The sequence below is a fragment of the Haliotis cracherodii genome, unplaced genomic scaffold, assembly GCF_022045235.1.
Source record: "Haliotis cracherodii isolate W230 unplaced genomic scaffold, xgHalCrac1.p SCAF_3, whole genome shotgun sequence".
Taxonomy (NCBI): domain Eukaryota; kingdom Metazoa; phylum Mollusca; class Gastropoda; order Lepetellida; family Haliotidae; genus Haliotis; species Haliotis cracherodii.
In genome coordinates, this window is record NW_027266286.1 from 69,596,329 (window position 1) to 69,611,688 (window position 15,360).

Genomic DNA, 15,360 nt, shown 5'->3' on the forward strand with positions numbered 1-15,360 from the left:
ACAAATTGTTGCAGGAATTAGTGGTGGATATAAATAGATATAATCAAATTTAACAACAGTAAAACTGTTATTTCAACCAAGTCTTTGAAAAGGATTTAGAAGTGATACACATGTATAAGGAAGAGAATTTATGGATGTCACCTTCTTCATTATGAGGAACACAACGTTTCGGAGTATATGCTTACTCCTTTATAATTCACCCGATGAAGGAATAATTATAAGCATATACACCGAAACAGTGTGTTCCTCATAACAAAGAGGTCGGCATCCATGAATTTTCTTCTTTATGTTATTTCAATATTCAATAACATAAAAAAAACAACTCAGGTTTACTTTCTTTTGCCCTTCAGTATATTTTTGCTATGGTGGAATATCTTCATCATGTGATTGTTCTAATGCCAAATAAAATACACAGTCAATCGATACTTTAGTTGAATAGTTTTTGTTTGTTTAACGCAGTACTCAATATTCCACCTATAAGACGGTCCTCTGTAAATGATCGAGTCTGGACCAAGCAATCCAGTGATTGACATCATGAGCATGGATCCACGCAATTGGGATACGATGACATGCATCAACCAATTCAGTGAGCCTGACCACACGATCCCGTTAGTCGCCTCCTACAAGCATAGTCGTCTTTTACGGCAAGCATGGGTTGCTGAAGACCTATTCTAAACCCGATTTTCTCGGAAAAGGTATATTCGCACATTCTTTCATAAAAATGTCCATGTCATTATATTAAAGTTTACGTTATAAATATTCCTCCCCACTGTTTGTAATGTGAAGCCTATTTCTGGTGATATCCGCCATATTTCTGGAATATTGCGGTGCAAAACCTACTCACTCCCATAAATATTAACTTTCTATTATTCGTCATACAAAATGCCCCATAGAATACAGCGTTTGCCTAATGCGTTATCCATATTTCCTTCTACGTCAAATTGATAACTTGTTGATATATGTTGGACTTTGCGACTGTCTACCAACCTTTTTGAAATTGGCGGGATTCAAGCTTGTTTGGGTCAAAGTTCATCCTGGGCACCTGCAGCTTGTCTCGCGCAGCGACCTCGAGAGAAGGTGTGATACCACGATATTTGCATTCCAACATGGCGGACGACGAAGACGATGCAAGGTACTCTCGGTCACCTCGCGAAGACTACGACCCCTTGAAGGACGATCGGTAGGTGGCAGCTAGTGCTACTGATTGTCGAAAGTTATTTTTATATCATGCGTGATCAATGGGAGCTGCAGCCGTTTGCAGTTCTGCAGAATCAATCAGTTTGCGGACAGACATTCTTCCTTCGCTTTTGTTGTGCGATATGGGCCCGATCGTCATGCAGAAGCCCCATACCTGTTTACATGACAGTATTCCTAAAGACGTGGCTTTCAGAATTATTTGACAATAAATGCCATCAGATTACATTAACACTTTGCTGAAATAGCCATGGATACGTATTTGCTTTTGAGCATCGCCCCCCTTTCTATTGTTGGGGTCATGTCAATTGAGTTGGATAATGACGTTTGTGACACTGGGGCCTCCACTGTCGCCTACACTTTCTTCCGTGTTCGTAACTGATTGTGTGAGTATCCTAACTTTAGCCTCTGAATTGTGCGTAATCATATTGACCCAATTGATGCACTGTTTGTTACAAGAAGCTTGATGGTCACTTCCTAATGACATTTTTTGGTTATGTCAAAGGCACAGGTAGGCTCGTGCAATGAATGAATTAAAAGGACTTATATTATATTTTTAGGGTTATCACTTTAACTTTGCAATTCATTTACTAGACAGCTAGAGCTTTATGAATTGTTTGATAGACATTTCTTAGAAGTTGACAGATGACAAAGTAGATACAATTTGTGGAAGGAAGCCTTGCTTGACAATAGTATGAGGATATATACCGTCGCCTTTACAGTAAATAAAGAAGTTGTTATCCACAACTTGTGTCTACTTTGTAGAGCTTTATGACTTAATCAGCTGTATTAATATATTGGTTGCAAGGGATTCCATTGTATTTGATTGGCTAAACAAGAATTTTATTTGCATTTATGTTTCCATAAACCATGATAAACCCAAAAGAAAACCATGCCACTCCCAGTACAGACTGCTGATTTTCTGATTGGCTTATATTGGAATGGGCGGGGCATGTGTTGCAATATTTGTTTCACAATGTCACTGATTTCGTACTGTTGTCTACAGTTTTTTGTGTTAATGATCATATATGCAGCCTGTGAAGTTATTGTTGCTGTCATTTATAATGCACCGATTGTCTTTAAATGTAATATCCAGTTATGTATGACTGTTTAATAATCTCATACCAACTTTGACTGGAGTAAGCCCAATAGTTTTTCAGATATTGTAGTGAATGTTGGTACCTTAAATCACCTTCCAGACTATATTAAGCTATGAAACCTGAACCTGTCTTATAGGGCTGCAACGAACACGCTATGAGGTGAATACGATTCGTATCACGAAAATATGGTAACGAATATGAATATTTATTCACGAATACAGTAACCGGTTCTCAGTTGATGTATTATTTATCATATTCAGTGAAACAATATCAAAATATATTATTTGACATGTTGATCATGTTGACAGTGTTAATGATTATTATAATATTATACATTCATATACTGCACTTATCCAGGTACTAGTACCCCTAGAATGCGACAATGACCAGTGACCACATTACTGTCAAATTAAATATATGAGGGTGAAGTCTTTGAAGAAATCTACACATGCATATTATTAGTTCTTATTGATATTTTTTGTTAAGGAACTCATGTTATTTTTGTCGTAAATATTTGATTCTTGTGTCCCCAAATAACAAATTCAATTCATGAAAGGATACAGTTTGATTCACCAAATACACGAGTGAATCGTACCAGCCCTACTGGCTAGTAACTTTTAAGGCTAGGTAGCCCGCCTAGCCATCAATATTGTGAGACTATTTCACACACTGTACCTTACTGCCTATCATGAAACCAAATGCTAAATGTGATTGCATAATACTAGTACAATGAACCTAGAAATACCAGTCATGCAAGTTTACACAAACTGGTTGATACTATTGCCTGCAACAACCTCTTGTTAGCCATGGAACATACAGAAGTTCACACAACATTTTGCAAAGTAAGTGTGTTAAGTATCTGACTAGGTAGCATGGCACTCAAATATTGTGATATGTATCAACTCGTGAGACATGTAGGCACATACAGCGGCGCCAATCTTTGTTAAATTGCTATCATCAGTGTTTCCTTGTTTGAAGGGGGGCACGGATGGCCAAGTTGGCTATGGTGCCTCAATTTGCTATGCTGATTTGCATCACTTGTCCATGCCAGAAACCTATGATCACAGAGTTCCAGATAATCTGCGTGCGTATCTGCGTAAAATATGCATAAAAAATGCAGAAATACTCAGTAAAATAAAATCCAAGCGTATCAAATACGCAACAAACATTACAGATTCGCTACAAAAATAAAACTTGTGCGTATCATCAAAATATTGTGAAGTAATTCGCAAATTCGCAAATCAGCAACTTATTTTGAAATTATAAACAGACATTCCGTCAACCTTGCCAAACTCAACGATGACAGTTACATCATGATCATTTGCCATCACACTTTCTTGTGGAAGTATCGTGGTATTTTTTAGTACTATAAAGCTCTCGAACCCACACAACACCAGTTTGCAGGGACTAGTTGAATAGTGTTTTTAAATATTTAACTTAAATACCCACATGTGTAAAAACTAGTGGGTAACAGAAATTTGAATACCCAGATAGAATTACTGATACCCAATGATTTTAAAATGCATGGGTAAAATAGCCACAACACCAAAAGCTTATCTGAAGCTTATCTGGAGCTCTGGATCATCTGTTCGAATCTCAGCTCTCTCCGAATACGTGTTTTGGTATGTCAGCACCAAATCCGTTCTTGTGGTATCACTAAAGTGGTAAACGTCTGAGATCTGCAACACTTTCGGCTTTCCTTCCACACGAAGCTGACATGCTGTGATGTAACTGGAACAATCAGAATGTTTAACCATTTAGTGTAGAACTTCAGAGAAAGCACAATGTTTCACATATTACATTATTAAGGTGAAGCATGTGTTAAGTATGGTTTTGTATTTCACCAGCCTGTAGACATGGTAGATGTCAAGTAGGCAGCGGTTTATCTCAAATTCTATACTAAGTGCCCTTAAACACAATGTTGGAGGGCAATTTGGGAAAACATTTGAATGATTTTGTTCAAAATTGGAATTTTACTCTTCATTTTTTTCTTAAATTCTTAATATATAAGAAATTTTTAATACAAATTGGGACTTTTTGCTGTCATTTGCTGCAGACTTGGGGCCGAATAGCTGCCTCAGAAAAGGTCTAGATAACTCCCTGAGTAGGTCACAATGGTCAACACCTGTTTTCAGCCTATGACCAATGCTAGTTTACAGCCTGGTGGTTAAGCTGTTCACTTGTCAGACTGCAGGCCTGGGTTTGGCACCCAAGATTGGTACAATGTGTGAAGCCCATTTCTGTTGTCTCCTGTCACAGTATTGCTGGAATATATGTAAAGGCGGCATAAAAACAGTCTGACACACTCTCTTAGTGACTCATGGGGATTTGGAATTCCGGGTTAGAATTGGTCTCCAGCAACATTTGCTGGTTTGTAAGAGGCCTCCAAATGGATTGGGTGATTGGGATTCGTGACTTGGTTGATGGCTTGCATTGTTGCTCACAATATTGATCACTGGATTGTCTGGTCCAGACTGAATTATTTACAGGCTTCATGGTGTCATGTAGCTGGAATATTGCTGAGTGTGGCATTAAAAGACAAACAAACACTACAATGAACTGTGCTATAACCTTCCTTTTATACCCCACAGACGCAACTTCGTGCAAGCTGACGACGGAGAGGTCAGTCCTGGAGAACAGGACAGCAATTTTGATAATGGGGGTTTCGATGATGATGATTACAGCACCCAAGGGGCCTTTCAGTACAGCGTGACCCCTCCGTCACAGCCGAGGATGAGGAAGAGAGCCAGCAGGAAGTTGTCTGGGAAGGGGAAGCAAGGCACTGATTCCTACAAAGAATGGAAGGAATACTTGGGCATGAAGAAGACCCAACCCCAACCTCGGACACCCGTCAATATCATCAAGGAGCAGTACGGAGATGATCCGGGCTTATGCAAACTCAGCGGAACTGATTCAGATGACAATCTTGACAGAGACATCCAACGAGAAAAGAAGGACAAGAGACGGAAAGATAAGGATTCCAAGCGGTTGATGACCAAGTCCCGTGGACATGAACGCTTTGTTAAAAGGCTTTCTGATGATTTCACGGAAAGCTCCGAAAATCAGCTCAATAAGAAAATTGTCAGCATGTATGCGAATATTGATCTAAATAAATCTAATACCTTCAGCAGCCTACAGATGCCAGTGAATCCAATTGCTATTACGCCAAATAATCGAATGCAGAGAGAAGCTGCTGTGCCAATTGAATGTCCGAAAGAGAGGTTTGACTTCTACAATATCTTTTCTACTTTGATTAATATGGGTTCGCAAAATAAGAAGGACAAAGACAGACAGTTAGCTAGCTGCTACAAACGCCAGTTGAGCTCAGAACAAGAAATGTGGCAGAACAGGGTCAATGATGTTATTTGGATAGAACTTCATGCATGGTTTAGATTTTGTTCCTTGGATGAGGCTAAGGAACATCTGAATTTCGAAAGGGAAAAAGTTATGGCGATTCTGGAGGAGATCATCAACTTCAAGATGGTGTGCCAGGATATGTCGGATGTCGATGATGACACGTTTCATGAACATGAGGTGTCCAAGACGTCTCCTGTGGACAAATTGTGTGGTCGGGTGTCGCCAGGTGTTTCGGCATCATTTCAGTCACTGAATCTCACATCAGATATGGTGGATTGTCAACGAGAGGCTCTTAGCTGTGTGAAGAAACTCTTAGATGACTTGGACGATTGTGAAAGTCTTTATCCAACCACAAAAGCGTTTGCTAAAGAAAATGACTTGTATGCTAGTGAGCAATTTAATCAGAGGGTGAAATCTCTGTGTTTGTGGTTGAACATTACTCGAGATCTGTGCCACAAGATGAAACTGTTAGGACGTGTGCTTGGTGTTCAGAATGTTCATGGTCTAGACTGGCCCATGATAGACTATGAGAGTCCACGTGCGTCGGAGTCGGCCTGTGTGTCACAGAGACCCAGTATCCCTAACATACTGGAGACGGGTAAGTGTTCGGCAATTTGGATTCCGGTTTATATCATGAAACAAAACAGTAGAAACAGCCCTCTAAGTAGCGACCAAAATGGTCGCCAATGCGACTTAAATCCACAGTAGACGACTTAAATATATAAAAGGGTGGGGGTATAAAATTATGCGAAGGAATCCCGTTTTTTTGGTGTATATGTGTGACCTATAACTTGAAAACTTCAAAATACCTGTATATTGATTCTTTTTAAACTTAGTGAATACTTTTTGTGCCTATAGGAGAGGTGCAGTGGAAAGGTGGATTTCAATATTTGGATCTTGTTTTCATTTTTTTGCTTAGAATGTTTTGGCTGAAACATTGGTGCAACCTATAGCTAGAAAACTACTTCATGGATTCTCTTCAAATTAGGGAACAGTTTCCATACTAATAGAACAGGTGCATTGCAAAGTGTAATTTTGATATGTGTATTTTCTGAAAAAGAATTTTTTTTTTCATGTTTTGAACTTAGAATATTCTTTTACTTCAACATGTGTGACCTATGACTTAAAAACTACTTCATGGATTCTTTTCCAATTGAGGGTACAGTTTCTATATACCAATAGGGGAGGTGCAGTGCAAAGTTTGATTTTGATAAGTGCATTTTCTAAGTAAACATTGCCATTTCACGTTTTGAACATGTTGAACTTAGAAATGTTGGAGTCGAAGTCAAGGGTATTAGTGAGCCCTGTTCAGTTTTTGCCTTGTTTATTTACAGTTAATACAACTGCAGGGGTTTCATTAATAGCTGGGGTATTTTGTACCCTGTTGCAATTGCATGAACATATGTGATATTGTACCAAAAGGAAGTGTTACAGTTGAATACCTATCTTTAGCCTTCAGACAATTATGCCCCAGCAAACATATATCCTACCTCAAATGAAACTTGTGCGAAGATGTGTCCTATCTCAGATACTCAGTCTGGCTCATTGGAATATACAGTCAAGTCTTGTTAATCCGACAATCAGCACAGCAGACACAAATGATGGGAACCAATTAAATCAGTGCTGAATAGGGCTGCAACGATACAGGAAGGTCACGATACGATACGATACGCATCTCGATATTCTGGTCACGATACGATACGTATCTCGATACGCAATGATAAATAAAACAAGACTTAAAGCATGTCAAGATTGAACCTTTCATGATTTTGGAACAGTCAAAATTATTTTATAATAACAAGACTATTGAAGTTGGAACTTTCTCTAACTTTCCTTAAAAACAATTCAAAGTTCAAACACCAGAAAATAATTAATGTACTCCACCGGTGATACAACTTCAAAGAATTTTATCAGGAATAATATATTCCAATATCGTGTTACCTTAGTTGCAGCTTTTACTATATATATATATATATATATATATATATATATATATATATATATATATATATATATATATATATATATATTTCAAATTATAAGAACCACAAGTGTAGCATTTTGGTACTGGTGATTGCTGTTGCAGGATATTTTTACGTATGGAACAATTTGATCAGTCACCCTAGGGACTTCCCGTGCTACATGTATTTCGATTGTGAAAACCTTATGTTGACATATATTCGCCAAATTGCCACACACATGACTTTTAAGGAGTCAAAGTATGGCATTTTTAATATATGTATCCATTCTCTAGCAACTAAAGTTCGTTTCAATACGTCAAAAGCGGTAATCTGACCGTGGTTGCAGTATCTCTTCACACACGATTTCACATAACTTAATGAAAAAAATATTAAATGAAATTTTGAATAAAATTAATAAAATATATTACAAACACAAGTCCAGATATATAATGAACACGTTTTAATAACAAGATAGTATAGTAATGGTATTTAATTGCGTACTTCAGTTCGGATTTGCTGACAGGTATTTCCGGTGTTATGTGCTTGCGGGGATCAGCTGATAATGTTTTTTGAGATGGGGAAAAACATGTCGGTGTAAAACCTGAGCTTATTAAAAATGTAAGTACGTTTTGGGGAGCCATGCGTTACCGCGCGCTATAACCAATTTAGCGGTTTATTGAAAGGCACAATAGCGAGGAAACGCTTTACTTGAGATTTGCGTTCCGTATCGTGGCGTATCGATAAATGGGCCCACGTGTATCGTATATCGTATCGTGGGTCAAGTATCGCGATGCATCGGAATATCGGTGTATCGTTTCACCCTTAGTGCTGAAGTAAGACGAGTTCTATGGATGAACAACTTCTTTATTACAATTTAGTGCGACGTTTCGGTGTAGATTCTAACACCTTTATCAAGCAATAGATGGATAGGGCTAAACAGCATAGGTATATATACACTTATTGACATCTAAGTTGTTACAGTGACTAGTTGGTGGACACAGAGAGGTGATTAAGCTTCCATCATCTCCATCTGTCTGCTTGTTTACTCTGTGTTCATTAGTCATCCACTGGCTTCCAATTAGCTTAATCACCTCTCTGTGTCCACCAACTAGTCACTGTAACAACTTAGATGTCAATAAGTGTATATATACCTATGCTGTTTAGCCCTATCCATCTATTGCTTGATAAAGGTGTTAGAATCTACACCGAAACGTCGCACTAAATTGTAATAAAGAAGTTGTTCATCCATAGAACTCGTCTTACTTCATCACTCCAACTTCTAAATGCCACTGAAAGAAGTTAAATCAGTGCTATTTAGACCTGTTAATCCGCCAGTCTCACACTCCGACTCCGACACACCTAATTTGCAACGAATTGCTGAAATCACTCATTAATCAGTCTTGTTAATCTGACACAGTGGTCATCTCCGTGGTCATCTGCCCGCGAGTACACAGCCCCGTGTTTTGATGCGAGACGAGTCGGCGAGTAGCGGCTGCAGAGATAAACTTGCTTAACAATAAACAATTACTGCTTTAAAAAAACAAAACAGGATTAATCACATGCCTAGATTACCTCAATCTCATTTAACTCTGATACAAGTTCTGGCTACCGCTGAGGACATCCCATTACAGGTCACGTCAGAACGACCTTTCGCAAACTTTGACCGACTAATGAAATTACTTAAAGGAAGTCGACATTAGCCACTAAAAAAGTAGCTTTCTTAAGCATTGTGGCACTAGTTTGAAATTAGCGACTTCCATTCCAGACTATGCTTTAAACATCAGTCAATTTTGAATCAGTCATACAGTTCCTTAACAGTAGTTTTGTGTTAAACTTTAGTGGTTGCATGATTAGAAAACATATTCCTCTGACAATATGCAGAGCTCCAGATAAGCTGCGTATCCTCGTAAAATATGCATCAGAAATGCAGGAATACGCAGTAAAATAAAATACAAGCGTATCAAATACGCAACGAACATTACAGATACGCTACAAAAATAAAACTTGTGCGTATCATCAAAATATTGTGAAGTAACCCTGCGTATTTTATTAGCAAATCAGCAACTTATTTTGAAATCATAAATGCGCATTCCGTCAACCTTGCCAAACGATGACAGTTACATCATGATCATTTGCCATCACACTTTCTTGAGGAAGTATCGTGGTAATTTTGAGTCCTATAAAGATGAATAGTGTTTTTAAATATTTAACTTAAATACCCACATGTGTAAAAACTAGTGGGTAACAGAAATTTGATTACCCAGATAGAATTACTGATACCCAATGATTTTTAAAGGCATGGGTAAAATACCCACAACACCAGAAGCTTATCTGGAGCTCTGAATATGAATATTTCATTTTTCCTTCCTACGTGTTCTTATCGCTATCTATCGTGTAGTTATCTGCGTTTTGATCACGAACGATTATAATATCTAATTTTATTTATCCTACATACTCGTTAATCCAACATAATCATATGCAACCAACAATGTCGGATTAATGGGACTTGACTGTAGGTTGGCTCGTAAAAACTTCAGTTTGACTCCTTATACATTCATGTTATGAGCTGCTTGGCTCCTTAATTAAAAAGTTAGACTTAGAAGGCAGGAACATCTTGAAGGATGTACTTGTAAGCCAGGATAAGTTGAGTTGTGACCTGACAGTTCACTTTGTGTGACTATGTATGAGGTTCGCCTACTGGCGTGTGAAGAAAGGGTAGTGGGTGGTCCATGAAAAGACTTGGGCTAATGAAACTACTCTCGCCTTTGTCACGAGGGATACCTCTGCTCTGGTGCGCTTTAGTGTAGACACAGACAAACCCTGGCAATGTTAGCTTTTGACAGTGCTTGAGATTTATTGGTACATTCTTTCTCCATGTAATGTATGACATTACTGGCCAATTCTCAAGCCTGAGAATGTATGATTTGGCCATGCTTACCTAACTTTGACATGTTTATTTGTTTGTAATTAACTTCTATAAAGCAACTTTTTGAGGATTCTGGTATTGACTTGTCACACCGACCTCTTAATAGTATTATGAGCAACAGATGTGTCCACGGGAGTGTAGTCAATTTCATTATCAAGACGTGCATGTGCACATCATGCGTACACCCTCTCTACCTGTAACCATGGTAACAATCAAATATGTTTGCTCAAACCCTCTGCGCTGCCTACTTGTCTCAAACATGTTTTGTGAGTTGATTCAACTTATCCTGGATTACCAGAAGTTTTGTCTGTTGATCAAATGCATGATTCATACGTGATTTTGATATTACATTTTACCTGGTTAAAACAGGGTTAATATTGGAGTTTGAATGGACTGTCATTGTTTCAATAATCAGTAAACATGATAATCATGATTAAGTTGCCATGGTTACAGTAAAAAATGAATGACCCTGAACATAGAGAAAATATACAAATATTTGTGGTTCTGAGGCAGGGGTGTCACGGTTCAATGATGATGTACTGGTGTGTTGGACAGGGGTTTATCTAGGATTCCAGAAAATGTGCTCTTGGTACTAGTGGTGGGCCATTTTGGACTTTTTAAAATATTTTTGTTCAAAATTGGTTCATATTTTCTCAGACATGTTAAAGTGTTTTTTGAGTCTTTGAATGGCATATAGAAGTGATACACATTAGAGAGAAAATATGGACGTCACCTTTTTTATATGAAACACATTTTGGAGTATATATATGCTTACTACTTCATCAGGTGATGAACATGATAAAGGAGTAAGCATATGTTCCAAATAGTTGTATTCCACATAACAAAGAGGATGATGTCCATAAATTCTCTCTCTTAACTTTTTATTGGTCCAGATATTAATGAAGTACAATTCATGTCTGCAGAGCCATTACATTGTCCCCTTTGAGAAGCGGGTGGACGGATGGACAAACTCCGTTACTCCCGCCCCGCTTTGTGGCAGGGATGAAGTAATGGAGTTTGTCAATCCGTCCACCTGCTTCTCAAAGGGGACAAATTTTCTCCTAAACTGTTAAGTTAGAGAAATGAAATTTTACATACTGAAATTACTGGTCATCATTTTCAATGAGTTAAAAAATAGGCGTCATAAATTCATTTTTTACATACAGAGTTATTGCCCTTGCACAGTGCTTTTCAACTTACCATGCTTACAGTGATGTGAAATCTCTGCGGAAAAGTGGAAAATTGTATTTTTTTAAACCGTAGTCCTTGGAAAAAATTATCTTCCTTGTAAAAATATAATGAAAGATTTAAAAAAATTCTCCAAAAAATATAATTCGTGTTTTCGGACAACCGACTTGACTTGACTTTTGCCATAAACTTATTACATTTCTTGGTTTGAATGTTGTCCAAACTGCACGAAATTGCTTAAAATACAACCAAAGTAGTTTTCCTCTCTTTTGGGCAAAACCCACTCACATCTCTGAACTTAGTGCAAGTTTTCTCAGAAACCACTGATGCTACATGAATGAATCTTTGCATGCTTGTTAGGGCTGGGACGGGTAACTCAGGGACACAGGTCAGATGGGTACTGAGTAGGACCGGGAAACCCACAGGACTGCCCAGACCCGTGGTTAGTCACAAGATACAAACTCTATGGTTACACTCCAAGTCACTATTGTTGGCATTTCTTTCTGACTTTGCACCCATTCCTGCCTACCTTTATGGGTTTGAATAAAGATAAAACTTCAGTCAACTTTTCAGTGTATGCATGACAAGACGTTTAACTCATGTACTGTATCTAAATACATTTTGCCTGGGCTTCGATAAAACTATTCCCAATCGGACATGTTGTGCCTAACTCTTGTGACCTATAGCGGGTATCTGGGTAGGGTCAGGTAATAGTTGGGTGGGTACCCGGGTAGTAAATTTGGACTCATCCCAGCCCTAATGCTTGTCTATGAGATCCTCGTCAAATTATTTTTTCCAGAGTTACTTCCCTTACTACATGCTTTTAGATTTTGAGCATACACAGTTACCATGGTTACAACCCTTGATCCATGTTATTTTACAAAGTGCATAGTGTCTCTACAATGGGGACAGGTTTTCTCAAAGACTACTGAAGCTAGTTTATGTAAGAGATACTTATCAAGTCTGAGTTTGAAAATTGGTACCATACATTATTTATTCCAGAGAAGGGGCCTTTTGTGTGCAATAATTTCACATTTAATTCTTTTTTTTTCTGATGACATAAGCGGCCGAGTGCCTATCACTTCTTCAGGCTTTATAGGACTCTTTTTCATAGTTTATGTTCACTACTATATGAACAAACAACATTCTAATGTGCCCCATGGCAGGGGATAGTGAAAATGTCTTTTTCTTCTTTTGTATCTGTAATAATAGCCATAACATGAAATTTGAAATTATTAATTTCAATTTGAGAATTATTATTATAAAATTCTGAACACTTGGGTCCGAATATCTGCCTAAGAGTAGGTCTAGATACTTCGCTGTAAATACAGAATGTATGGTCCATGTACATGAATTACCGTGGTAACAGTGGGTGTGATGAAGACATTTGGTGATTTGCCTCCAGTTCCGTCGGACTCGGATGCTGATGATGAAGCAGAGGAGGCAGCTGGTGGAGGCAAGCAGTTTCTCAGCCCCACTGACGATTGCAAGAAGGTCAAGTTTGTCGGGGTCAGTAAAAGCAGTGTTCAAAATAAGCGTCTGCCCGTAGGCCCGTGGCAGGTAGATCACGTGTCAGGCCGTAGTTTCAAATTTGTATGGGTCCATATGGCCTGCAGTAAATTAATTTATGTGTTGATTTGTTTGTCATAATAAGTCAGGGCCGGCAGCTTCTAAAGTCTGTGGGTCCTGATGGTAGCCTGGCAATTTGTTTTGTTTCAAACATTGGTAGAACACTTTTCAGTTTGTTATTTGGTATTATTTAGATTTAAAACTTTGAATTTCAATTTTGGGATTTTTAATGACATTTGCTGCAGACTTGGGACCAAATATTAGCGTCAGAGCAGGTCTGAATAAATCCTTGTATTCTGTAGTCTGCTAAACGGCAGGGAGCATTCTGGAGATTAATTGGGTGTACATGAAGACTATTTATAGTACACCAGGGTTTTATGCGATTTTGTGCGTCCAGTGCAAACAGATGTTAACATTGGCTGCAGGAAAAAAATATATTTCATCCCAAGGGATGCACAATATTACCCATTGTACCAACATAGTGTCCAACCCAGGCCGCGCGATTGCACGATTCACGCTGAAAAAAATGAAATCGCCCCTCATAAAAGAATCAAAGCAGGATCTGTCGCGTACAGTTATTTCTTGTACAGTCACTTACTTTATCAGCTGTTTATCCCTACCTTTAGACAGTTCACAGCAAACATTGTAAACAAATGTCGAAGACCGATCGATAACAACCGGAAGTTCGAACACGAGTGACGCCCCTTATGTTGCTGAATAAATTATCGATAGGATTGGCATAGGTAACAAAATTTGATTTACTTTAGTAGAAAACGTATCAAAACTTTGATCAAAATAATGTTGTATTTTGTTGTTTAGTAATCAAAAACCTTTGACAAGATGTTTAAAGATAATAAATATTCTATCTTGAATAGTTCTGAAAATATTTTTGAGCATTTTAGTTCGTTTTAGTTTCGTTTCTGAAATTCACACAATATGAATCGCCGACTGTCATAGCAGACGATCTTTTGAATAGTGAATGACCATGTCGCGCAAAAACAAAAGAATTACAGACTTTTTTAATCAAAATAGAAAAAAGCACAAAGCATTGTTATTCATTTCAGTTCTTTATTCTGATCTGTTACACTTTTATATGATGATGTTCCAGTACATAATACAAAATAAGACATTTTTGAAGAAAGCAATTATCCCCCCTACTTTTTCAAAATCCCTCCTATTTTCTACATGATGGTGGGACAAGTCCCCCCTTGATTTTCAATTCTGGGTTGGACACTGCCTATAGCACCTCAAGACCAGTTATGGGTGCCTGTCATTTCATCCATCAATCACGCAGGGGGTGGTCGGGTAGCCTCGTGGTTAATGCGCTCGCTCTTCGTGCCGAAGACCCGGGTTCGAATCCTGACATGGGTACAATGTGTGAAGCCCATTTCTGGTGTCCCCTGTCGTGATATTGCTGGAATATTGCTAAAAGCGCCATAAAACCATACCCACGCACTGACACACTAACTCAAACACTCAAACATTGCCAGCTCTGACCCTTAAAATTAATTAATGGGCTCCCCTGGACCCCAAATTTTGTAAGTCAGTGTAAGTCAGCATCAAATATTATGTCCTGTTCAGTCAGATTTAACTGCTGTATTTCTTCAGGTCTACGAAGGTGATGAGAAGTCTTCGAGACCCGAGAGCCCCTGTATCAACGAGAACACCCTCCCACCCCTGGGTACATCTACCCCTATGAAAAGAGGAAACATCGGCTCCTTCGCCACATCAATATCTCGGGAGTCAAGTGAGGTGAGCCTGGAGGAGCTGAACAAGACCTCAGTCTACCGGCACTACGTGGACAAGTGTCTCAAGAAGATGGGCATGCAGAAGTTGGTCATCCGGCTGAGGGATGTGCTGGACCGGTCATTACAGCGGGCTCGGGAAGCCCTGGAGAAGCCCAAGCTGACAACGTGTGAGGGAGGAGAGAAGGACAAGGTAATCATCCTTTGTGACAGTTAAAGTATTCACTCATCCAGATTGGTTGGCTGGTTGGTTTGTTGTTTAACGCCGCACTCAGCAATATTCCAGCCAAATGACGGCGGTCTGTAAATAATCGAGTCAG

At 38.7% G+C, this 15,360-nt stretch overlaps 1 protein-coding gene across 1 annotated transcript in view; it reads left to right on the forward strand.

Moving 5' to 3' along the window:
• Positions 1-1,106: 1,106 nt before the first annotated feature.
• The window catches only part of LOC139473721 (mitogen-activated protein kinase kinase kinase 4-like), a 49,234-nt gene continuing 34,980 nt past the window's right edge, over positions 1,107-15,360 (forward strand). Inside the window, exons 1-4 of the mRNA XM_071256440.1 lie at positions 1,107-1,180; positions 4,886-6,249; positions 13,132-13,235; positions 14,904-15,233. Coding sequence (XP_071112541.1) covers positions 1,107-1,180; positions 4,886-6,249; positions 13,132-13,235; positions 14,904-15,233 — 1,872 coding nt within the window. The remainder of the gene's footprint in view (positions 1,181-4,885; positions 6,250-13,131; positions 13,236-14,903; positions 15,234-15,360) is intronic.